Source organism: Protopterus annectens, chromosome 3.part0 (assembly GCF_019279795.1).
Source record: "Protopterus annectens isolate FY-2018-M chromosome 3.part0, PAN1.0, whole genome shotgun sequence".
Lineage (NCBI taxonomy): Eukaryota > Metazoa > Chordata > Ceratodontiformes > Protopteridae > Protopterus > Protopterus annectens.
In genome coordinates this window covers 927043275-927068284 of record NC_056731.1, presented here as the reverse complement: position 1 = coordinate 927068284, position 25010 = coordinate 927043275, and the positions used below count along the sequence as shown (strand labels likewise).

Here is a 25010-nt window from a genome sequence, read left to right as displayed (position 1 = left end):
GTCTGGGTGCAGCATCCATTCGTGTGCATCCATGATATTTCTGCTTAGGCTGTCCGCCAGTATATTGTCTTTTTCTGGCACAAACTGTGATTGCAGCTCTATATTGAGCTTCAGGGAAAGTTCCCATAGATTCATTGCCAGTCTGCAAAGAGGGTAGGAATGGGTACCTCCTTGTTTGTTTATGTACCACATTAACTGTGGTGTTGTCTGTCCTTATTAACAGGTGGCCCTGATGCAGGAAGAGTTTGAAGGTCTCGATTGCATGTATCACTGCCAGCATTTCCTTTTGGTTTATGTGCATGCATAGCTCCTTTTGTGACCATAGTCCTTGAATACATCTGCCCTCCATGTGTGCTCCCCAACCGTGGTCTGAAGCGTCTGTTGTAATGGTTTGGCTGGCTATTGGTTTGCTGAAGGGCAGACCCCTGTTTGACTGGCTTGCTTGAGCCCACCACAGAAATTCCTTTTGGAGGCATGGAATGAGTGGGATCAAAGCTTCTAAGCTGTGACTGTGCTGAGTCCATAAACTCCTTAGGTACCATTGTAGTTTCCTCATATGCAGCCTTGCTTGTGGAATCAAAAGAATGCAAGATGCCATGTAACCCAGGGCCTGCAGGATTTTCCTTGCAGTCAGCTGAGTTTGTCTGGTCAGGTTCTTGAAAGAATCCGGTAGTTGTCTTTGTTTTTCTTCTGTGAGAAAAGCCATTTGGGTGGTTGTGTCTAGATCCACACCCAGAAAAGTTATTGTTTGGGATGGAACAAGTCTTGATTTGTGAATGTTGACTGTATATCCGAAGGCCTGAAGTAGGTGGATGGCATAATTCAAATGCTTTACCAAAGTTTGTTGGCTGTCCGCTTGTATAAGGCAGTCATCCAGATATGGGTATATTTGAATCCCCTGAAGTCTGCAGTGTGCAATTACTGATGCCAGGCATTTCGTGAATACTCTGGGTACAGTAGATAAGCCAAAGGGCAATGCTGAGAATTGATAATGCTCTGAACCTGCAAGAAATCTGAGGTGCCTTCTGCAACTTTGTCAGATAGGGACATGCAGGTATGCCTCCTTGAGGTCCAGAGTTACCAGCCAAGACCCCTTGCCCAGCATGGGAAGGAGTTGCTGTAGAGTCAGCATTTTGAATTTTGGCACAATGAGATAAGTATTCAGTGCGGACAAGTCGAGAATAGGCCTCCATTGTTTTTCTTTTCTTGGAACAAGGAATAGTCTGGAATAAAATCCTTGGCCTTGTTCTGGAATAGGAACCTTTTCTATAGCTTTCATTTGCATTAAGTTGGAGATTTGTTTCAAAGCCTCTGCCCTTTGATTTGGTGGCAGGTCTGGCATGCCTTTTCTGTTTGGTAATGTGTGAAAATGGAACCTGTATCCTTTGTCTATTATTTGCAGTGTCCATTTGTCTCTTGTAATACTGTGCCAATTTTCTGAGAATAAAGAAAGCTTTCCGCCCAAAGGTACTTCTAATTGAGCCCTGGTTGGCGGAGTCAAAGTGAAGTCATTGAGTCTGTCCTTGTGCAGCAGTTGTAGGTCCTGCACTACCTCTCGGGTTGGGAGGCTGCCATTGACGTCCTCTGTAGGAGCCTCTAGCTTGCCCTCTACCTCTGGCACGCCTGTTCTTGCCTCTCTGAAATCTTTCTGTGTCTGGAAAGGACCAATTCTTGGCAGGCCAATTTCTGCTGAATCTTGGCGTTTGGACTTGTAGAAAATCTTTGACTGTTTGTACAGATTTTGCCTTTTCCTCAAATTTCTTTAAGACCTCCTGAGCAGTGGAGGCAAATAACTTTTGCTTTTCCAGTGGAGCATCCAGAAGCTTAGCTTTAACATGGTCTGGCAGAGATTGTTCCTTCAGCCAAGCATGCCTGCGTATGACTGCACCAGTCATAGCTGACCTACATGAAGCTTCCCATGCATCATAACCACACTGCAAGAAATGGTTGCTAACCTGCTGGGAGTTATGTACCAGATCCTGAAGTGATTTGCGATCTAGGGGTTCAGGAGAAGACAGTTTCTTATGCAATTCATCTAACAAATACTCTTGGTACTGTATCATATGAAATTGACAATTTAATGCCCTCATAGAAAGAGTAGCTGAAGTATACACTTTTTTACCCCATCTCTCTAAAGCCCTGGACTCCCTCTCAGAGGGGAGTGGATTTTTAGCAGTGGCAGCTGCAACCCCTTTAGGGCCCTGGGAAATAGTTTCTGGGTCAGCAGAGTGGGCTTTGTAAAGAAAGTGATGCGAGTCCGGGACCCTGTAGTATCTATCGGGTTTGACAGGGGCCGGAGGAAGAGCGTCAGGGGTTATGCTAGACTCAGAGTACACATCATCAATGACATTCAAAACAGGAGGAATAGCCAAAGGTCTATGCTGAGGTAAATGCAGAAAAGTTCTTAATCTCTTCCTGGAATCAGAGAATTCCTGGCCCTGCCATTTGAAATGCTCTCTCATAGTGTGCAGGGTCTCCCCGAAGGAAAGTTCCTCAGGAGGGGAGGCCGAGGGGATAGATTCCTCTGCATCAGAATCCTCGTAGGCCGAAAAGGCCTCCTCCTGGTAGTCCGAGAGAGCAGAGCCATCAGAGGCCTCCTCTGAGGAGTGGGGATCAGAGGGCTCACAACCCTGGGCCTTTTGTCTGGAAGAGGTTGAGAGCCCCTGTCCGGATGGGGCTGAGAGCCCCTAATTAAGGAAATTAGGTCCTCTGCTAAACTTAGAATCTGTGAACCTGTAGTGGGTCCCTGAGGAGTAACCCTGGGAGGCATAGTTTTTGTGTGTTTAGCAGCTTTAGCCCTGGTGAATGCCTTTATGGACATGGATGCAGGAGGCCTGGCTGCACCACGTGCTGGTGTAGTTTTGTCTAGAGGAATGGTGTCAGAAGTTTCCAAAACACCAGTTTCTGAAGGAAATTCAATAACCGACTCAGCAGGGGCCTCCGGGGCAGAGATTGTCAGTTGAGCGGTTTCGGTGGATGGAAGTACCAAGGACTCTGTTTCAGCCGAGACCGAGACACTCTCGGTAGGCCTGGCCGTGGTTTCGGCCGAAACCGCGGCCCGCGTGTGTAGGTCCTTGTCCTTCCATTTCTTAATTAAATGGGAAGTTGGAGTCTCCGACGGCATATTGTAAGCAAAACTAGCCCCAAAAAATTCCTCTGCAAACTCCGCCCGACGTCTAAGAGTGCGTCGGTTGAAGGAAGCACAGGCTGAACAGACCGAGACGTCGTGGTCTGGGCCTAGGCAGGGGAGGCAGTAAGAGTGGAAATCCTTATGAGGTATTTGTTTCCCACAAGTTAAGCAATTATTAATTTTATCTGACATCGGCTGAGGCAAGAAAGAGTCCCCAACGGGGTACTTAGCTTTTGAAGTCTTCGGTAGCTGAATTACAGGAGCTGGCTAATCCGGCACTTGCGAACTGCTTCTGCTTCGGGCACCACGCGGCAAGAAAGACTGAGGAAGATGGCATCGGCTGACGCTTTTATACCCCAAGCGCTCTGACGTCGGGGAAAGGGCGACATCAGCCGACGCCGGACCCAGACTTTGGAATCCGGCCGACCGAAGGGCTGCCTGAGGCGGGACAACCCATATGTGATGACTGCAGATGCATCCTTGAAGGACATCCACGAAAGGAATCGTGGTCTTCTGAGTTGCAGGTACCTCCTCTGCCCCTAGAGTGGCATCTCCCTGAATAACCACCCCCTCCCCTGCCTCTGGAGGGGGGCTCACCTTGTGCACCTCTGCGGTTTCTTGAACCACATTTTGCCACCCCTATGGGCCTTGGGATAAGGCCCAGAGGGAAGGGAAAAACAGACTCCTACGGCAGACGTCCTCCTGCTCGCACCTGGTGAATGTGTCTTTCACCTTGGTTCCGAACAAAGGGGAACCATCAAAAGGGGCATTGGTGAATGAAGACTTGAAGGCCTCCACGAAATGACAAAGGCGCATCCAGGCCTGCCTCCTAAGAGCAACTCCTGAACTTGCTGCCCTCCTCGCTCCTTCAGCGGCATAGGAGATTAGCCTCATGGAGGAGTCTGCAATGGAACTGAGGGTAGACATCTGAGCGTTGACCGTCTGGGCCACCACCTCAGAAATGTTACCCGTGAGAGTATCTCCAAGCTCCTTGAGGAGCTCTCTCTGGAGCAGTGTAAAGTGTGATAAATAATTCAGTGACCATAAGGTAAAGGTCACTGAAGAAAATGTACGCTTCCTGTACCAGTCCTTGGTCCTAGACACCTTGTTAGGGGGATGGATGGTGGAATAAGTCTCGGCTAATTCCTTCTGAGTGGCAGCTGCCACCACCATGGCATCCACAGGGACTCCCTTGGAGAGAAATTCCTTATGAGAAGCAGACAAAAATTTATTGGGTCTCCTGGGGACTAGTTCCATAGAGTCAAGGGTTTCCCACACCCTTCAACAAACCAAATCCAGAAGCTTGAAGGGTGGAGATACCCAGGAGGCGGAGGGCTGAGCACCAAAAGCCTTCAGGAAGACAGACTCCTCCTCGGAGGGGGCTTTGGATGGCCAGTCACCTCTTTGTTTCAAAATCTCTAGGATGTCAGAGAAAGAAACATCCTCAGAGGATGGCTTGGGGGACCCCTCCAATTCTTCGAGGTCGGTGTCTGATCTGAGAGACTCATCCTGGGAATCTATGTTCATAGGTTCATAGATTAGTACTAGGCTAACTGCCCTTGCGAGCCATTTTATGCCTAGCCACTTATTCCTTGTGAGACTCAAACCCTGCACCTCGTGTGTGTAAGGCAAACACCTTAACCATTAGGTCACCCTCCCAACTTCTTTTTGCACATCATCTTTCTGGGTGGCTCCTCAGGCAAAAACTCTGAGGGGCCCTCAGAAATGTGAGGACTACTCATGGGGGTACCCTGAGGCCTTGGGGCTCCGCTGTCTAGAGATAGATGGTGATCAGGGACCTGCACCAGTGTAGTAGGGGACAGAATGACCAACTCGCATGATGCTGCTGATGACCTGGCCAGCGTACTCCGCATGGCCTCGAAGGCTGCCCCCCCCCCAAGTCCGAAGAACGACCAGCCTCCAAAGCCACGACAGGAGTCAAACTTCCCTGCACTGAAGCACTGAGAGGTATCCCGAAGCCTCTCCCTTGGGTCCGACCGAAGAATCCTGCGTCCTGAACCCCGTGGACGGCGCCGATGGGGTCGGAGCGGATGTCGGCACCTATAAGCCAGGAGGGGCTGTCAGAACAGACATAGGGACATCACACAGAGCAGAGCACTCCGGCTCCGAAAGCTGAGGTGTGCTTGGAGGAGGAAGTATCGAAGCAGGTTGAGAAATCGGCTCCGGAGCCGACTGGGTCGGAGCCAAGAACAATTTTGCCAGAACTGGTGACTGAAGGAGTCTCTGCACCACTCTATCAACGTCCACATCTGAGAAGGTCCTGGAGGATTTGGAGAATAGAGAAGGAGATAGAGACCTCCTCTCCGAAGGAGACCTGCGAGGAGGGGATACTGGCCTAATGCCAGGCGATCGGCTCCGAACAGGTTCCAAGAAGATTGGAGCCAAAGCAGGTTCCATAACAACTAACACTTCCTGTGGCCCAGAGGACAATGGAGCCAAGGATGTCGAAGCAGACTTTGCTATTTTCTCCGGTGGCTCCGAGGAGACTGATGGAGCTGGAGATCTCTTTTTTGATTTAGAGGATTTTGCCTTAGAGCTGGAAGCACTCTCCAGACCCTCCTCGAAGGAGGGTTTCAGAAGTCCCTTCAAAATCAATTTATTCTTCCTTTCCTGAAGAACTCGCAGACTAAAGGCATGACAGAAGCTGCACAACTCCTGGAGATGAATCGCTCCCAGACAATACACACAGAGTGTCCATCGGTAATGGACATTTTATAACTGCACCTAGAGCATTTCTTGAAGCCCGAGGGCTTGTGCTCCTTAGCATATTTGGACACAGTTAACCAACAATAATAAGGCACCAACAAAAAATAACCACCGAATAAATGTACCAATGGTCAAACAGTCACAAGGCGGGAAAAAGCCTGCAACAAACAAAATACCATAAGATCTCTAAGTTAAACGATCCTTAGACACAAACACAAGGTGGAAAGGACTAATACCTCTAATTTAAATGGTTTTTAGTCCCGGTGAACTTTTATGACACAAGGAAAGCAAGGGGACAGACTAGGTCCTCTAACTGAAAACGGGCCTAGCCTGTTGGAAACAGCTAGTGGGATACCACAGAAAAAACAATCAAAAACGCAACTTTTCCACAAGACAAGAACACACAATAGCTATTAAAATAGCTTTTTTTTTGCAACAAATTTCTCTGATAAGGAAGAAAAAGGGTACTTAGACACAGCCAAGAGTGAAACCACGTCCGAGCTACACGAGCGGCAAACGAGATCTGGGGATAGAGAGCAGTGCAGCATGGGATACCATCTTAGCCCAGCCAATAGAAAGACTTTTGAGCTAAAAAAGTTTGGCTGCGTCGGAGCCGACATTTAGCTCCGAACCCACAGGTAAGAATGTAGGCGAGATTGGACTACATAACATCACTTGTTCCCATAATAAATGTCCAAGTTGTTCTTAAAACTATCTAAACTAATACTTGCTTTAATGTAATTTGGTAGACTGTTCCAAGCATCAGCTACTATGTCAGAGAACCAATTAGTACACTTCTCATTCCTACATAATCTTCTACATAGGTTATCTGACAATTCTCTAGTACTTTTTGATAACCCCAAACATTCCCAGAGGTAGTTGGCCCTAAATGCCCTATATATCTGAATACGATCTCCTCAAATATCTGTAAGAGACACTGTACACGTTCAGATATTTTAGTCTTTCATAATAACTTAGATTTTCAAATCCATGGATGCCCTTAGTATAATTCCGCTGTACTCTTTCCAGTTTATTCATGCCTGTTTTCCTATAGGGTTTCCATATTGTTATTCCATACTCAAGTTTGGGTCTAATGTAACTAACAAACAATGACGTCATTAGGTTAGATTTCCTAGACTTTATAAATCTTTTTATATACCCTATAGTTCTATAACTATCATTAGCCAAACGATTGATATGATTAGAAAAACTCATAGCTGAATCTACCCATATACCTAGGTCCTTAAATGAGTCTACAGTTTCAATCACTGTGTGCTATATTAAATATTCACCTTTCAGTTTATGCCTCCCAAATCGCATATGCTTAGTTTTTGATGCATTTATCAACATATTTATTCTCCTGTGCCCAAATGGTCAATTTTGTCAAATTATTTTGCAGACATGCCTCATCTGTAACACTTGTAATCAGTTTATCCAATTTCAGGTCTTCAGCATATAGACGGCAGAACACCTCAGATGAAACATTAAGGTCTGAAAGATGCAATCTAAACAAGTAAGGGCCTACCTACAGAGACCTGTGGGACACCTTGACTGTAACCAAGGATTTCACCTGTCCAGCTGGTGTGCGATACTTGCCATGTCCTATTTGCAAGCCATGCAGCTATCCATCTTATCAACAGTACATCAATACCTAGTTGTACTAATTTATTGATCAGTGTTTTGTGCATGACCCTGTCAAATGCTGAAGTTAAATCTATATAAATCATATCACAACACAATTTTTCATTCATAGCTATTATACTGTTATAGAACATAATGTTACGGGTGGTAATAGATCTATTTTCAACATATGCATGCTGATATACAGTTTCAAGTCCCAACCTATCCAGTTCTGACAATAACTTATCCAGTATTACCTTCTCCATTATTTTTCCATAATATGAAAGTAGATTTAAGGGTCTATATGATTCTAGATTTGCCCTACTCCCCTTTCCTTTAAAGACAGGTTTAATAACTGCATGTCTCCAATCTTGAGGAATCTCTATGACCTAGTGAATAATAGATGTAATGGCAGTGTAAGTTCTTGCTTAAGTGTTCTCAGGTCATTGTTACTTATTCTGTCTCCTTCCTGCGCTTTGTTTGGATCCAGTTTGCACAGTTCTTTTTCAATATAATCTAATTTGATTCCAGTATCTGGGGCTACTTGGATGTCACTAGGACAACTTACCACCCCTTTTGTGGAGCCAAACTGTTTTGCATAAGATTTTATAAATATATCTATAACCTGTTGTGCCAGAGAATAAATTTTAGACTCTGCACACAGTTTTATCAATTTGTGTATCTTTACTCCTTCCACATCTTGTGCATCTATAACAATGTTTCCTATTATGCTCAATATCTTTATATACATTTTCTTCAAATTTGTCTTGATCTTGTCTAACACTATGCTTAATCTATTTGTCCAGCTCGCTTATTTCGGATTTCAAAGTTGTAGTTCGACCTCTCTTCCATTTCTTATATTTTTTGTCTCACCTTAATCAGGTATCTTATGGAAATATACCCCCCCCCCCCAATGTTGCGTGCCTAGATCCTGACATTTTTTTCACTTTTTGCACTCAATTTCTCTTTCAAAACGTTCCACATTCCATCTGCAGTTTTTCAACTGAATACCTCACTCCAATTTTATATAGTAACTGTTTTGCTTCCCTATAATCTGCAATTAACCTTCTGTACATTGGCTTAGATTTCAGTTTGGCAGAATTATATAGCAACAAATTAACCTTTATGACCCCATGATCACTGCACATTAATGGTGTTAAAACTTGGACTTGAAATTACAGTAATATCTTTGGGAACACAAACCATATCTAGTATATTCCGTCCTGTGGTATTTTTTTTACAATCTGAAGCATTTGTTGTTCCCGAATATACTCTGTGAATAATTTATTTACTAACGTTGTTGAATCAATATTATTCCAGTCTGTTTCTGGTAAATATAAGTCCCCAGCTAATATTAATCTTCCCTCCAGTGTTTCATGTAAGAAATGTATGAATTCCTCTAGGTCATCTGCACTTGACTTTGGAAGTCTGTACACTTCAACAATTGTTATATGTGTTCCAGGGTTGTCTTTATTGTCACAGTTACACAGTCTATAGTTTTGGTGTTACCATTGAACATGCAATAATCACAACTCTCATAGCTATCTTTAATCACTATCATAACACCTCCACCTGATTTTTTGTTAGAATGTCTGTTACAGTAAAAACATTTATACCCTGACAGTACTGGTTTCCAGTCATTGTTCTTTAACCATGTTTCACAAACTATAACAACATCAATCTTGTGGGAACGTAGCAAGTTTTCTAATTAAAAAAAACTTTATTATTAATGCTCCTAGCATTAACAACCAGAGATGCATCAAATGTTGCTATCTGTGAACTGTTACATAAGGTCCTTGATGATGCGCTCCAAAGCTTTGCATATCAGACTCGCCAGGCTAATGGGGTGATAGTTTCCAGGGTCTGTAGCCGTTCCTCCTTTGTGGAGAGTTATAACTGTAGCAGTGCGCCATTCAGCAGGGACAAAGCCTGAGGTGAGGCTGTGATTGAACAGAGCACACAGATGAGGTGTCAATTCACTCTGTAATTCATGTAGAACACAACCAGGGATATTGTCAGGTCCCATAGAAGCTGTATTCTTGGTCTTGGAAAGTGCTGTTTTAACCTGTGCAGCAGTAATATTGGGTGCCTGGCAATCTACTGGTATTGTGATTGGTCCTTTGGGGAGGGGGTAAAGTTGGCACTGAATCTGCCGGCCAGTATACTGGCAATATCTGTTGGCTCGGTATAGGATGTACCATAGTGCAGTAGCACAGAGCAAATCTGCGTATTGCCATGGAGATTCTTTACATAACTATAGAAGGCCTTGTGGTTGTATTTACTATCTGCTGCAATTCTGTTTTCATACCTAGCTTTAGAGCATTTGATGAGGGATCTGAACTTTTTGTTGAGGCAGATGAGAGTTTTTCCAGTCTTGGGACTTCACCTCATTCCCCATCAGTTTCCTACTTCTGTTGTAGTGTTTGTTTAAGGCAGATGACCCACCAGATTGGCTTCCTTTTTTTGGAGGAGAGTGCCTTGGTTCTACTGGGTATGGCGAGATCCATGCATTTGTGTACCTGTTCATACAGTGCATTGGTGTATGATTCTGCAGTCATGCAACTATTCTCCATTTGCATAGGTGCCATGAAGTTAGTCACCTCTGTTTTTAGGAACCCAAAGTTAGTTTTGGAGAAGTTTCTCATGGTAGTTTCCTTTGCTGGGGGAAGATAGGAGGGATGTGGATTTCCAAGGTGATTAGTTTGTGGTCGGATCTAACCAGGGAGGAGCTGACTATTGGTGTAGAGCAACGGTCACCCATGTTATTGGTGACCAGGTCAAGGAAGCTGCTACCTCTAGTGGGGGTAAGAGCGAGCTGGTCCAGGGCATTGGAATTAATGAACTCCAGGAAACGTTGGGCAAGTGTATTGACACATGAATAGTTTACCCAGTTAATAGAGGAGTAGTTGAAGTCGCCTAGTAAGAGTGTGTTAGGTTGGACCCTAATATTCTCCAGGGTGCATAGGAACGTGGGGTGCGAGTCTTGGGACATGGTTGGGAACCTATAGCAGGCTACGACTTGAATCACTGTCTTACCCAATGTTAGCTGCACCTGAAGTATCTCTGATTCATTATATTGGGCTACCGGTCTGGAGATGTGCGAATCCTTTATGAACATGAAGACACCACCGCCTTTGAAGGTTCGGGTCTAAGTTCTGGGGCCGAAAGGTGTGGAATGAGTTACAGACTGGTAGTGCAGGGGTGCTTTCTGCTGCCTTGAACCAGATCTCTATTAAAGCACAAATGTCGATGTTCTCCATTTTAAGGAGTGCCTCAAGCGATTGCATTTTGAGATTTAGACTTCTAGCATTGAGCAACATGACCCTCAGATTGCATTTGTTTGTAGTTGTTATGGTGGTAATTTGGTCTTTGGAACACCGCCTAAAAAAGGCACTATAGGGGTGGCAAGAGCTTTGGCCAGTATCCAGAAGCCCAGGGTGACAGATACAGGCCATCTCTGGCAAAGTATCAATGTCTGTCAATCATGTCATCCCAGGTAGACAGATACTGGCTCCCCTTAGAATGACACCAGAAATGTAGCCAATTGTTGAAATCAATCATTTTCTGTTGTACTGTGCTATCATTCTGGGTGATGGTAGGATGCTATTCAGGGCTAGGGTCATACCCGCCTGGGCTACATAATCTAAGAGCTCCTCCAGGTCTCTTTTCATGTAGTCCAAGGATGTACGGTCTCAGGTCATTCACACCCACATGTACAATGAGAGAGTCATATTTGTACCTAATAACCAACAACTTGTAGTTGAATAAATCCTCTTGTTTTATTACAAAACACTCTAGCACCTCGGCTAATGTTTAGCCTTCAAGGAGTAAATTTCAAATAATACTAATCCACTTTTTATACCCATGATATCAAATAAAACAATTCATCAATATAATTAAACAATTACTTAAATACAAATATAACAAACATAACTTACAAACATGCTTTTAAAGTTATAAAACACATTTCCGACAACAATCTACATTTAAACCATATGGGATCAAAGTCCCAAACTTTAAAATAAACACAGACTCCTTATACAATAATATGTTTCTCTTATAATCCTCATTTTCTACCTGTATTTGTTGCCAACACTGTAGCTGTTAAATCTTTCGGAACACTATCATGATATAATTTAAAATGCTGAGCTAACGGACTTTCCTCTTTATTTGATCTAATGTCCCTTAAATGTTCCAATAACCTCACCTTAAACATTCTCTTTGTTTGCCCTATATAAAATTTATTACAACCGCGTTTTATAGCATAAACTACACTTTGTTAAACAATTAAATGTTGCAGCAGCTTCAAATTTATTATTATTAATACTAGAAAAAGACTGTACAATATATGTCTGCAACCTAAACATCTTCCACAGGGTGCAGTGCCTAAAAACTGAATCTGTTGCATTAACCTAATTTGTGGTCTCTTAAAATTTTGTACGTACTAACCTATCTTTTAAATTTGACCCTCTTTTATAAGAAAATACTAAATTCTGTTCCACTAAACTTTTCAACTCTGGAAAATTACTTAGGAATTGCCAGCAATGTTTTATAACTTGTTTAACATTCTCACTCAGCAAATTACATGTTAATACTACAAAGAAACTATTTACATCTTTATATGTCTTTAAATTTGGTTTTGGATGTCTATATACTATTTTATTATTATCTTTACTGTATCTATCTCTTCTAACTCTCTCCATACTTTTCTCTATAACATCTATATTATACTTCCTCTGTTTAAACATGTTAGCCGATTTAAATAACTCCTTTTCAAAATCAACATTATCGCTGCAGATTCTAGATATTCTCAAAAATGTACCATATGGTAATGACTCTAAAGTACGGATGGGATGACAACTATTTCCTAACAAAGATTGATTAACTACATCAAACTTTCTATAGAGCCCAGTGGCAACCAACTCACCAATTTTACCCTCTAATATTATATCTAAAAAAGGGATCTTATTTCCCCACTGTAAACCATCAAATTGCAGGTTGAACCTATTTTCATGTAACTCTGTTATAAACTGTTCAATAAATTCTGAACCTCCATCACATAAAAAGACCAAGTCATCTATAAATCAATATTTCTTTACATATTTCTTAAAAAAACAATGTGTATAAATATACTCAGTCTCAAACATACCCATAAAAAGATTTGCATACATCGGGGCAAAAGACAAACACATAGAGGTTCCTTGCAACTGATGGTAAATTTTGACTTCAAAACACAAATAACTGTTTTTCAAACTAAATCTTACCAATTCCTTCACATAATATGCCACCGGGTTAGAAAGGTTTAATACTAAGTCCGTTGTATCACAAAAAGACTTTTCAATACCATCTAGTTCTTTTTCTGTTGTTCTTGTTCCATTGTCAGTAATTTGGCTCATCTATGTGCTGCCCTTGTTCATATTCAGTGTACTGTCGGTTTTTCTGTTGGTTGAATCTCCGGTTGGGATGAAAATTAGTGTGCATATATTGTGGATTATTGGGTTGTGGAAGGGCAGGAAATTGTCTCTCATCTTCCATGTCACTCTGACCTCGGCTAGTATCAGCTGAGGACATTTCTCCTTCTGTTGTACTTAACCCTTCTTGAAAACGTACCCGAGACCTAGCTTTCCAATTCGTCAGCCTAAAAAAGGCCGTACCACTTTCATAGTCTCTAAGGTCTCTTAAGTTTATACAATTTTTGTTCACACAATTTCTTCTCCAATACCACAAGTTTATCTTGTATATCATGCAGTGCCAGCTCAAACCTTGATTTATCAACCAACATTAAGAAATTATTCCACACTATATTTATATCTTTTTAATGTCCAAAAGTTTTACCTCATCTTGTTCTAACAATATTTTGGTCCATTCTATAGCACACCATTGAGCCGTGACTTCCCATCTCTGTTTGAAAGCTTTTTCCGTTGATTTTGGCATAGATGGGAACTTTATAGCTCTGAGCCCTTTCAAAGCTATGTCTAGTTCCACATATCTTTTTAAACTCATCCTATTGTACTGAGTTGCCGTTTCTTTGTGTAGCAATTGTTCCAATTTGTTCAACAAAACTTTCGCCTCAGATGAGAAAGCAGTGGAACGCTTTCCAAATCCATAAACGGGTTGGAAAAACGGTTAGCTCTGGTCTCCTCTAGTAATCTCTCCCATATTGGAGCAGGTCGCCCTTCACCACTGCTACTAGCCGACGTCGCACTTCCATCTTGGTTCCTGTCTGGATTAGATCTCACAAAACCACCCATAGTTAGCTGTGAAGAGTTAGAAGACTCTTCTCTAATATACGTGGCAGGTTATTAGCAGGATCACTTGACATACCGTAAAGTCAAAGTCATATTTGTACCTGCTATTGAGTGACCTGAGTGGATGCGTTATGTGTCGGATCCTGGCACCTGACAGGCAGCTGTTACTTTCTCCTTATTCAACCTAGTGAGTGGGACATCAGTGTGCCTCACTATCGAGTCACCTATGACTAGTGTGTTGGGCATGCTGTTTTGCCTTAGGGGCTTTGGTTGAGTGGCACACTGTTTAGGAGATTTATGTGTCTCGTGATTAATGTTGTGTTGTGGTGGTCGAGTATGTTTCTGCCTTGGAGGGCTCTGCTGCTTACGTAGATTTTTATTGAGAGCCTCCATGAAGGTGGGTGTGTGGTTTGTGTTTTTATGTGAAGGCAGTGCTGGTGTGTGTTCCGGAGAGCTATGGTTTCCATGTGGTGTGGTGCAAGTGTTGACCTTCTCCTCTGGACCAGCTACTCCAGTCTTGGCTGGAGAGTGCGTGGCTTTCAGTTTGGATATACAAGTGCATCTCTCACAAGTCTGAGTGTTGGAAGGCAAGAGGAGAGGGCTGTCTGTGTACATGAGACATTTGCTACATTGCCTCAGGATGCCCAAGTTCACCAGGTTAATAGGAGAAAGCACAAGGAACTGACCTCTAGACATGTCTGGCAGGGTGGGCATTGATAATAAGTACTAGATCGGTTTCCTTGTAGAACGTTTAGTGCTGGTAGCACTTGTGTGCTACAATAACTTCTAAAAGAGGTCTGGTAAAGTGCTAGACTAATAAAGTAGTATAAGTGCAAGAGTAGTATAAGTGCAAGAGTAGTATAAGTGCAAGAGAGGAGAGAACTAGTAGATCTAAGGGAAAAATTGAAGAGCAGGCTCTGGCACTGCTCAGAAGCTTGCAAACAGTCCTGGTTACAGCAAGTTTGTATCTGGACTAGACTAGTTTCAGGAAAGGCGGGAAACAAGACCAAATGCGAGCTTTTAAACCGGAACGTTGAGAGAGATGGAAAACTTGCCCAAATGCCCAATAACTACAATTGCTGGGCCCAGAAACCACTCCTTATGTGGTAGATAGGTTGCCTAGTGCTTACCACTCCTATTGATAAGCTAGAAGGCTTCCCTCCGACACAGAAAGGCTTGGGGGGGGGGGCTCAGGAGCTTAAAAACAGTCCTGGATATAGCAAATCTGTATTTGGACTATAGTTACAGGAAACGGGGGGAAAAGTGCAAAAGCAGGCTTTTAAAATCAGAAAGTTGAGAGAGATGGAAAAACTGCCCAAACGGCCAATAACTACAATTTCTGGGACAGAACCCACTCCTTATGTGGTAGATAGGTTACCTAGTGCTTACCACTCCCACTGATAAGCTAGAAGGCTTCCCTGCAGCACAGGAAGGCTTGTGGGCTCAGGAGCTTACAAACAGTCTTGGATACAGCAAATTTGTATCTGGACTAGACTCATTACAGGAAAGGGGTTTAACAAACTTAGAATTTTTTTTTTTTGATCAGCCTCCAGGAGGTAAGAAAAGAAGAACTGTGCATTTCTTGCAAGTCCATTCAAAACGTCCTTTCAAAATTCCTCCATCCTCTATTTCAGATCTGTGTGTGTGATATTTTGCTGGGCAGCTCGCTCCATTCAGAATTAATTGTGTTTGTGTATTAAGTCCATACGAAATGTGTAAAGTCCAGTATATGTATATCCTGCTGCAAGTCTTTGCTGGGCTTGCTGTGTGTGTGATATTTTGCTGGGCGACTGTATTAATTTGAACGAACTGTGTGTGTATTTATTATGTATTCTGCTGCTGGTTTCCTGTGTGTGATATTTTGAACTGTGTAAAGTCCGTATGTTTGAACAAACTGTGCAAGTCTTTGCTAGGCTGCTCCATTCAGACTTTCAGAGAAATGTTATTTTCATCCTGCTGCAAGCCTTTGCTGGGCTGTGTGTATATTTTCTGTATTAATTTAAATTTTGAACGAACTGTGTAAAGTCTGTCCAGTGTGTGCATATCCTGCTCCAAGTCTTTGCTGAGCTTCCTGTGTGTGTGACATTTTAATTTGAATGATGGAAAGTTTGGTGTGTGTATATATCCTGCTGCACGTCTTTGCTGGGCTGCATTCATTTGAACGAACTGTGTAAAGTCCGTACGTTTCCTGCTATAAGTCTTTGCTGGGCTGCATTAATTTCAACGAACTGTGTAAAGTCTGGAATATATCCTGCTGCAAGTCTTCGCAATGTATTAATCTGAACAAGTCTTTGTTGGAATTAATTAATTTGAAGTGTGTGTGTGCACGTCCCTACGTTTTCTGCAAATCTTTGCTGGGCTGCATTATCCTGCTGCAAGTCTTTGCTGGAATGTAACTCGTCTGTGCTGGAATGTAACTGTTAATGTGCATATCCATATCCTGCTGCAAGTCTTTGCTGGAATGTAACTCGTCTGTGCTGGAATGTAACTGTTAATGTGCATATCCATATCCTGCTGCAAAGTCTTTGCTTGCCGGAATGTATTAATTTGAATTGTGTGCGTCCATACATTTCCTGCAAGTCTTTGCTGGGCTGAATTAATTTGAATTGTGTCTAAGTTTCCTGCAATTCTTTGCTGGAATGTACCTGTGTCTGGCAAGTCTTTGCTGGGATGTAACATGTCTGCAAGTCTTTGCTGGAATGTAGAGTGCGTGTGTATGTGTGATTTTGGTCTGTCCCTCAAACATTGTGGTTGTCTGGCAAATCAGTAAGAATTGAATTCAATAAATAATGACAGCCTTCTACGTTTGTCTTCCTGTCTGGAAACACATCGCAACACAAAACATTTTCTTCTAGCAACTTTTCCAAGATTATGCAAGTAATGTTTAAAATGTGTCCATGGTTTTGGGCCTTTGCCCCCCCAATAAATTTTGGCTTTTTCCAGATATCTTATGCTGCATAGTTCTTCGGGGGGAGAGAAGTTTAGTGCTGTTCATACCAAGTCTGTTTGTGTTACTAGTACAGCAGGTAGAATGCTTGCCTTTTGATGCAGAAGGCTGTGGGTTCTACTCCTACAGCATGTAGCTGGATTACTGATACTATACTGTATTCTCCTTTTAAAGGGGGTGGATGTTGCAGTCCTGAGAATATCCTCTTTGGCAGAGATACCCACTAACTATGAAACAGCTATCAGTTTGCCATCTATTCCCTACTGCAATATTACTAGCTTATCATTTTTTTAATCTAAACATGGGTAATTTATTTCTCAAGGGCAATAGACACTTTTACTTATAGGTTCATAGGTTGGTACTGGGCTATCTGCCCGAAGGCATATATTACCCCAGCCACGGTGTGTGGTATTCACCGCCCCTTTAGTAGTTCCCTAGACCCTTGTACTAGCAGCTAGTACCCTTGGCCCCTATCTAGTAGTGCTGTTGGTATGATCCCCGGTGTGAACTTTCTGTTACCCATCCATTCATCAAGGTTCTTCTTGAAGAGTGACAGTGAGGGGCTCTGTCTTATGTACATCGGGACCCTGTTCCACAGTAAGGGAAGTCTCTGCGAAAGGAATCTATCCCTCCAGCATGCTCTATTCATTGTTGTGTTGAGGTTTATATCCCTAGAGCGTGTAGCTCGAGTAGATTTGGTTTTGCTAAGATGGAGCATGTTCAACAATTCTGGGCTGGACATGGCTCTGTATGTTAGACAGAGATCGCCTCTGAGAAAGTGGCATGCAACAGAGAACAGTCTTAGCTTTTTCAATCGTGCTGCATAGGGCAACTGTTTGAGGCCAGTAATCCTCTTGGTTAGGTACCTCTGTGGTCTCTCCAGCTGCTGGAGATGTCTAGCCAGGTACATTCCAATTGGTGCATTGTACTCAATAATGGGTCTGATGAGGGAAGAGTAGAGGGGCACCATTACATCCTTAGATCTTGATGCGAACCCTTTCGTGATCAGATGGGTCACATAGAAGGATTTTCTAACCACTTTGGCAACATGGTTATCAAACGAAAGCTGACTATCTACTTGGGTCCCTAGATCCCTTATTTCTTCTTCAGATTTCAGGGGATTACCTCCTATGTTGTAGTTTGCGGGTACTCTGTTTTTTCCAAAGGGGATTACTACACATTTTTTTGCATTTAGCTTGAGACCATGGCTTTGACACCATGCATCAGTCTCATTTAGGCCCTTCTGGAGGATCTCCATGTCGGCCGGAGACTCTATTATAGCACCCAGTTTGCAGTCGTCCGCAAATTAGTCAACCACAGCCGTTCCGTGCTTGCCTGTACTTCTGAGAAGTATATGCCAAACAGGAGGGGCCCCAGGACAAAGCCCTGAGGCACACCACTCGTTACTCATCTGGATTCGGACATAGATCCCGCTACTCTTACTTTATGGGATCTGTCTGAGCACCAGTTTGTGATCCATCTTGTGACATAACGGTTTATGCCCAGGCTGGTGAGCTTATCAATAATACCTGAATGGGGAATGGTGTCAAATGCTTTAGCAAGGTCAAGGTAAGCAGTGTGTACCTCCTTTCCCTTATCTATAGCCTGAGTAACTGTAGATACTTGTAGATAAAATAATGAAATATAAAGTTGTTTGCTAGGAGCAACCTCTTCATTAGTGTGGAATTATTTGGATGACTTTTACTTCTGCAGAAATTGTGCATATTTACTGATACTGGTGGATTGTATAAATTTGAGTAGACTTTTATGATGGAAATGTTCTGAGTTGGACAGTTTTGCCATTATTGGTTCAAGCATTTTGTTTTGTTCATTGCTTACTGGAAAATTTTTCAAAACAGTAACTTTAAAACGCTCTGTAACAAGTGTGCCGTATTATACAAGGAATATAATTTAATACAGTCAGGAAGGTGTATGAAAGAACACATGTACGTTTTTCATGTAGAAGGGGCCTATGATTTGAAAACAACCCAAAGGTAATCTTTACCCGCCACTGGTCAGATGCATTTTTTTTAAAATGTGAGTTTCAATGCTGTTTCAATGAATGCGAGTTTCAAGGGCAGAGAAGTTTTAATGCTAAGTTTGTTCATTGTGAGACTGTATTGTGTTTAGCAGATGTCTATCCTAATAATCATTTTAGAAGTATGGCTGCAGGGGGGAGGGCTATGTATGGAGGCCCCATTCTACCATGATTTTTTGAAGGGGGAAAGACGGCAAACTCAAAGACAGCTCTGGTTGGCACAAACTCTAGCTACACCACTGATCAGTAGGCCATGGAGAATGACTTTTGGAGGTCCCAGAAAACTACAATATTCTTTTGCTAAGATTAGAATATTGCCTACCACTAAATACCACACTTTTACCACAAAACCCACATACTGCAAGTCACCAAAAACAAAATCCTAAGGTTAATCATCATCTCCCTTCCCAGTGAACATCACTGTTACACAATAAAAAAAAAATGTTACCATTTACTACAGGGTCTGGGGTCATATTTTGGTTGTTCTTTGGTTTGCGTTTGAAAGTTGATATCCCACAATTCCACTGGAGTAGGTGGGGTTGCATTATTATCTATGCAAATGTTATGTTAATCAGCATCCAGATTTGTATCTATTTTCATGGGCCTTTATCCAAATTTTTGATGTTTCCAGATTGAGAGGTATGTCTGAGAACACCATGCCTAAAGTCACCAACATGCTTAAGTACTAAATGTACAGTGACAAAAACCAGAATAAGCTTCAATTAATTTAGAATAACATATATTATTTACAAAGAAAAAGATAACACACTTTCTCAAAAAAAGAAAAAAAGAAGATGCATGACATTACCTGTGAAGAGATGGGGGAATTTGATGGGCAATATCACAGCTTCTTTTAAAGCCTCTTTGGCACCCTCAAGTCCAGCCACATCATTCCACTTCACATTTGGTTTTTCCATAACAATTGCACCTAATAAACACAGTGAACAACATAAATAAGGAAAAATAACAACTTCTCTATATACACCACATTCCTACACTGCTATATTATCTAACTCAAACTTTCCCTGTCTCTCACTGTAATCCTTCCTCAAACCAAAGAAGAGTCTTGTGCCTCTCCTACATATCAATGTGTACATTGGGACTTTCCATACTTTAAGCAAAAATCACAGAAGCACCCAGACCCTTAGATGATGGTCACTGTTTATGTGACACCTCAACCCTATATACAAAAATGGGAGAAAAGGGGTTGTAGATGGATGGATGCCTGCCCAGCTGGTCCAACTCCCAGAGCTCTAGCAATGTCCTGTCATGGGCTGGCTCACCCCTAATGGCCTATGTCCCAAATAATAGGGGCAGATGAAGATGGCCATGTCAAGTGAAGGCAAAAGCACCCTTTGTTTACTTTTAAGCCCAATAAATAATACAAAGAAGAATGGCTTAGCAATAAGCTAATGTAGGGAATCACCACTGTAGCTCTTGCACAGCTCAAGCTGTGGATTACAAAAACAGATGAAATAATGACTGATAACCCCCACACCCCCGAACACAGCTACTAAACTGTCCTTAATACAAAACATAATGAGAAAGGCAGGTGGGAGATACTAATGCAACAGTGATGCTACTCAAATATCTACTGTTATGGGGAGTGGATGGATACAAATGTATTACATTCTTAGTATGGATCACTGCTGTAATAATACTCATAACATACAGGAAGACTACCAAAGCATTGTCTATTTAAGGTGAAGTGGAAAATTTAACAATGGCACATGACCCCCTTTCATCTATAGGGGTTGGGTGTTCAAAGAGAATTGCAGGATGACAGTGTCTCATTCTGTCCTCTTTCTGAACAGGGTAGCTTGCTTATAACATTTAACATTTACAAAAGGTTTGAATCGAGGACCAAGTAGCTAGCTCACAAATATTCTAATTAGAAACGTTCTCAGAAAAAAACTTGCTTAAGAGACACATCTCTGGCAGAATGGGCCTTAACTAGTCCCAGCAAAATGTTCCAGTCTTTCATAGCAGAACAGAATGGTATTACCCTGCCACATGGAAATTGGCTATGACTGGCTTTGCCCAACTTTACTAGAAAAGAAAGGGGTAAAGAATTGTTCTACATGTCTATAAAGTCCCGGATTCAATCTATATGATACTAAGATATTCATGATCAAGTCTAAGTGCAAAACCTTCTTGCTTTTAATGTTCTGGTTTGGGAAAAAAACTGGCAGCTAAATACTGTAGCTAAGGGAAGTCTCAGTGACCACCTTTGACATGAAATTAGGAGTAGCTCTCAGGCTCACACTGCCCCTCTGGCAAAATGTAAAAGGCTCTTTGTACATTAGAGCCTACATACCTGAAATCCTCCTGGTTGGGTAAAAAGCCACAAGAAGGGCCATCTTTCAAAATAACAATCAGAGCAGAAAAGAGGCTGCTGGCTCAAACAGATCACAGCCAGTTTTTGAAGGACAAACAATGTCACAAGGAGAAATAAGGATAGTAATCCTTGGTGGGAAAGTGGTGCAATCCTCCACTCTAGAAACAGTTTTACCAGCAAATGGTTTGCTAACATCAGAGTAATGCAAACAGAGACCGCCAGAACATGCACCTTAAATGAGGAAACAGCTTGAAGAGCTGGGATTCGGATGGTGTTTGCTGCACCAAATGCAGAATCATTCCCACTTTACAAGTTATGACTTCACTATCGTAAGGTTTATTGGCTTCCTTTACAATTTTTCTAAATTTTTAACATGTCTTTGGAAAATAAGTGCTTGAGAAGAGTGAAAGCCCGACAAACTATGCTGTCAGTCTGAAACCCTGGAGGTTTATGTCCTATCATGACTGCCTTCTAGGTCAGCTGGTCTATTACCAGATGTATAATGTATAAAGGGATCCTTCCCCAACTGCACCAACAGGGAAAATGGTCTCTGATCTAGAAAGGGGCCAGAAGACTTGCACGGAGTCTCTCTACTCAAATCCTCTACAGTACGCTGGGTAGCAAAAGAGTTCACTGGTTTATGCATACAGAAAGATCCACTCCAAGGGAAAGGGAACATATCCACTTGTCCACCATTCTTGGCATGGAAATCTTCTGCAAAACTTTGAGATTCAGTGGTGGTCTAAGTGAATGAACCTCTCACTTTTAACTCCCATTTTGCCACTACCTTTTTCAAGATGTCTCTGTTGAGTTGCTACTTCTGGTTACTAATCATTCTGTGGTTATGGATAAAACCTTGAGGCTCATCTATAACAGTGATGACTCCTACTATTGCATGGCTGCTCTGTAGAAGTGGTACAAGTGAGTACTTCCTGTTCGTGCACTACACTACTACGATTTTATCTGTGGTCAGAAGCAGGACTCCTGGTTTCCTAAGTGTCTTGAGTGCTTTGACAGCCAGAATTATCAAACATTTCTCAGACACTGTCACTTCTCCTGTCTGGGACTCCACTGATTTTGAACATTAAGACTGCTGGTATGCACAGCCCAAACCTTACCCAAATACCTCTGCTGTCACATCTGGATTGTAAATAAGGGCTGGAAATGCATCAATATATTGGTCCTGATGGCTGCAGCCCACTGGGCAAATTCCTTTGTAGGCATGACAACACTGGCAGCTCTCTTCTCTAGGTAGTCTGAACTGTTACCATTTCCATCAGTTCTTCAGATATTACTGTTTTTTTTTGTATATGGAACCTTGCCAAGGGCATCAAGAGGATGATGGCTGACAAACCCCAGGGCTCTTATTAATCTCCCTTGCTGTCACAGTCAGCCTTTCAGAAAGAAATAGGAAAAAGTCACTGATGAAGGTCACCTTTTCTAGTAGTAACAGGATCCCAGATAATATGGTGTCCATTGTGGCTTCCAGAAAATCCCTGGATGTGCTATCCTTAGAAATACCATTAGCATTGCAAGGTAATTCATGGACACCCTGGGAGTTGTGGATATCCCAAAGGGCAAGGATGTAAAATGGAATTGAAAGTCGCCTGTTCTGAACACAAGGAAAGTCTTACACACACTGCAAATAGGAATATGCAAACATGAACGCACCATGCATGAGTAAGGTGAAGAGGGACTGCAGAGCCAACATTTTGAACTTTGTTACCATTAAGAACAGGTTTAATTTTGAAAGGTTCAGAAAATGTATTCATGCGCTCTTCCCTTTTGTTAACTAAGAATTTGAAATAAAACCTCTTCCCTTCATCCTTCAAGGGGCCCCTTCTCTGGCTCCCAGAGTCAAGAGATGGTTGAGAGAGATAATTCAAACTGATACAATGAGACAGGAGGTAACCTCATGAAAGAAAGAGAGGTCATGAATTTTGTTTTATAACCTAAAGAGATTATGTTTGAGACACATTTGTCCGAAGTAATCTTTGTAACTACTTCTCCCTTGGAGAGAGACAGGTAACGTCCAAGGAGGTGATGGGGGAAGAGTTGAGGAGGGGGATCAGTTTGGTTAGACAAGTCCTACTGTACCTACAAATGTATGGAGTCTTAAAGACTTCTTTTGGGGGGGGGGGTTGTAGTTTGACAATCTACTTCAAAGATGCTGCCATAAAAACATCTTTCAGGCTGTAAATACTAGGGTTATTCATGAAATTAAAGTCTCCCCAAAATAGATGTCCTTGAGGGGAGTGAACATGAAGAAATACTCATCAAGTGCACATAAGACATCTGTGAAGTATATACAAAAAGTATTTCTTATCTTCTGAGAAAGACTCTGATCCCCCTAAACAGAGGGAGGTTTTCCCCTTTTCCCTTTTTATGGCCTGACTACCTAAAGTGGAGGGAAGGAATCTGGCTTTCTGTGAGTTTTGTCACACTGTAGAAAGCTCTTCAGCTAATTTCCTAAAATCTTGTAGGCTTAGGCTCAGGAGACTAACATGGCTACATCCTCTGGTGTCACTATACCCTGCAACGTAGTGTGACCATATGCTTATTTATTTGGTTTCTGGGGAAAGGAAGTGGTGTAGAGTCCACAATCTGGCCATCTGGGTAGCAGTTGTGATATGTAACAACCATACCTGGCAGTCTAACGTGAGGTGACAGTCTCCTGAGCAAATTAATAAGGGGAAAAAAATAAGAATGCAAATCTTCACATGGGATTGCACACCTGCAACTGCAACTGCTTTTCAGGCCTGCAACAACATTTATTTATTTTACATTTGGTAACCGGGAAAGTCCATCTGGACAGGCAGCCCTTTTTCAGCGGAGGCTCAGGGAGAAAACCTCCACATTTCAGTACAGTATTGGTACAAACATAAAAGAGAAAAACAAATAATAGTTACAATTTTTAAACATGAGCATGCATGAAAAATATTTACATAATGAGCAAGCATGAAACTATTTATTTATGACAAGATGTAAAGATGTGTAGAGTTCTTATATTAGATAAAATTGTGAGGCCAATCAACAATGTGGACATATTGCAAATGGATGTTGTATAACAATCAGTTTTGGATAATACTGCAGTAGGAGATTGGAGATCTAGCTATGGGATTTGTTCCCTATGTCACTTGTTCCCCTGGTGTTGAGCAGGGGCACAACCATTTATTAGTGAGGTGGCCTTTTAGGGAAGTTTTAAACTCAGTTATGGAGGTTTTGCTTGTTAGGCTGTTAGGTAAGGAGTTCCATGCCTCAAGAAATAGAAAAAGTTTGCTGAAAAAATTACTTGCCAGCACATAGACATTAAAACAATAAGCAGTCATACTAATTCATACAATCACACATCTGTAAATACTCTATAAAACACGGAATTTTCATTTACTGATGTTTCTTCTAATCACCAAGACTGGGAACATTACTCTGAGTTGCAACTGAAAGTATTTTACTTGCCATAACAATACATCCATGTTTTCCGATTTTAATCCAGTTCAACATACAGGACGTCGGATATGACCTTGACACTGAATTTGAAGCTTCCATGGTTCCAGGGTTCTGACTCCTTCCTACCCATAATTTTCTCAACTCCAGTCTAATACTTCAGATCGAGTTTGCCCTGTATCAAAGTGTTCAGACCCAATTATGAAAAAAAAAAAAAAATATATAGTAAAACCCTAAATCCAAAAGTGAAAGGGATCAGAGAAAAAGGGTCAAGGTTGTGAGACTGTGATGGTCACAGACAGGGTGTGGTGTGGCAACCACAATCATTTCAAGGCTATCCATATTTATAGAGTGGATATAAAAAGGTTAACACCCCTGTTCAAATGCCAGGTTTTTGTGATATAAATAAATGAGACCGCAATAAATCATTTAAAAACTTTTTCCACCTTTAATGTGACCTATAATTTGTACAATTCAATTGAAAAACAAATCTGTTGGGGGGAAAATATAAAAAAATA

The 25010-nt window shown here is 42.0% G+C and overlaps 1 protein-coding gene across 2 annotated transcripts in view; it reads right to left on the bottom strand.

Annotated features, from left to right (window-relative positions):
• The window catches only part of VPS4B (vacuolar protein sorting 4 homolog B), a 904737-nt gene that overhangs the window by 526111 nt on the left and 353616 nt on the right, over positions 1 to 25010 (bottom strand). For both annotated transcript variants that reach the window (XM_044065255.1, XR_006364000.1), the window contains exon 5: positions 19519 to 19638. In XM_044065255.1, the coding sequence (XP_043921190.1) occupies positions 19519 to 19638 (120 nt within the window). The remainder of the gene's footprint in view (positions 1 to 19518; positions 19639 to 25010) is intronic.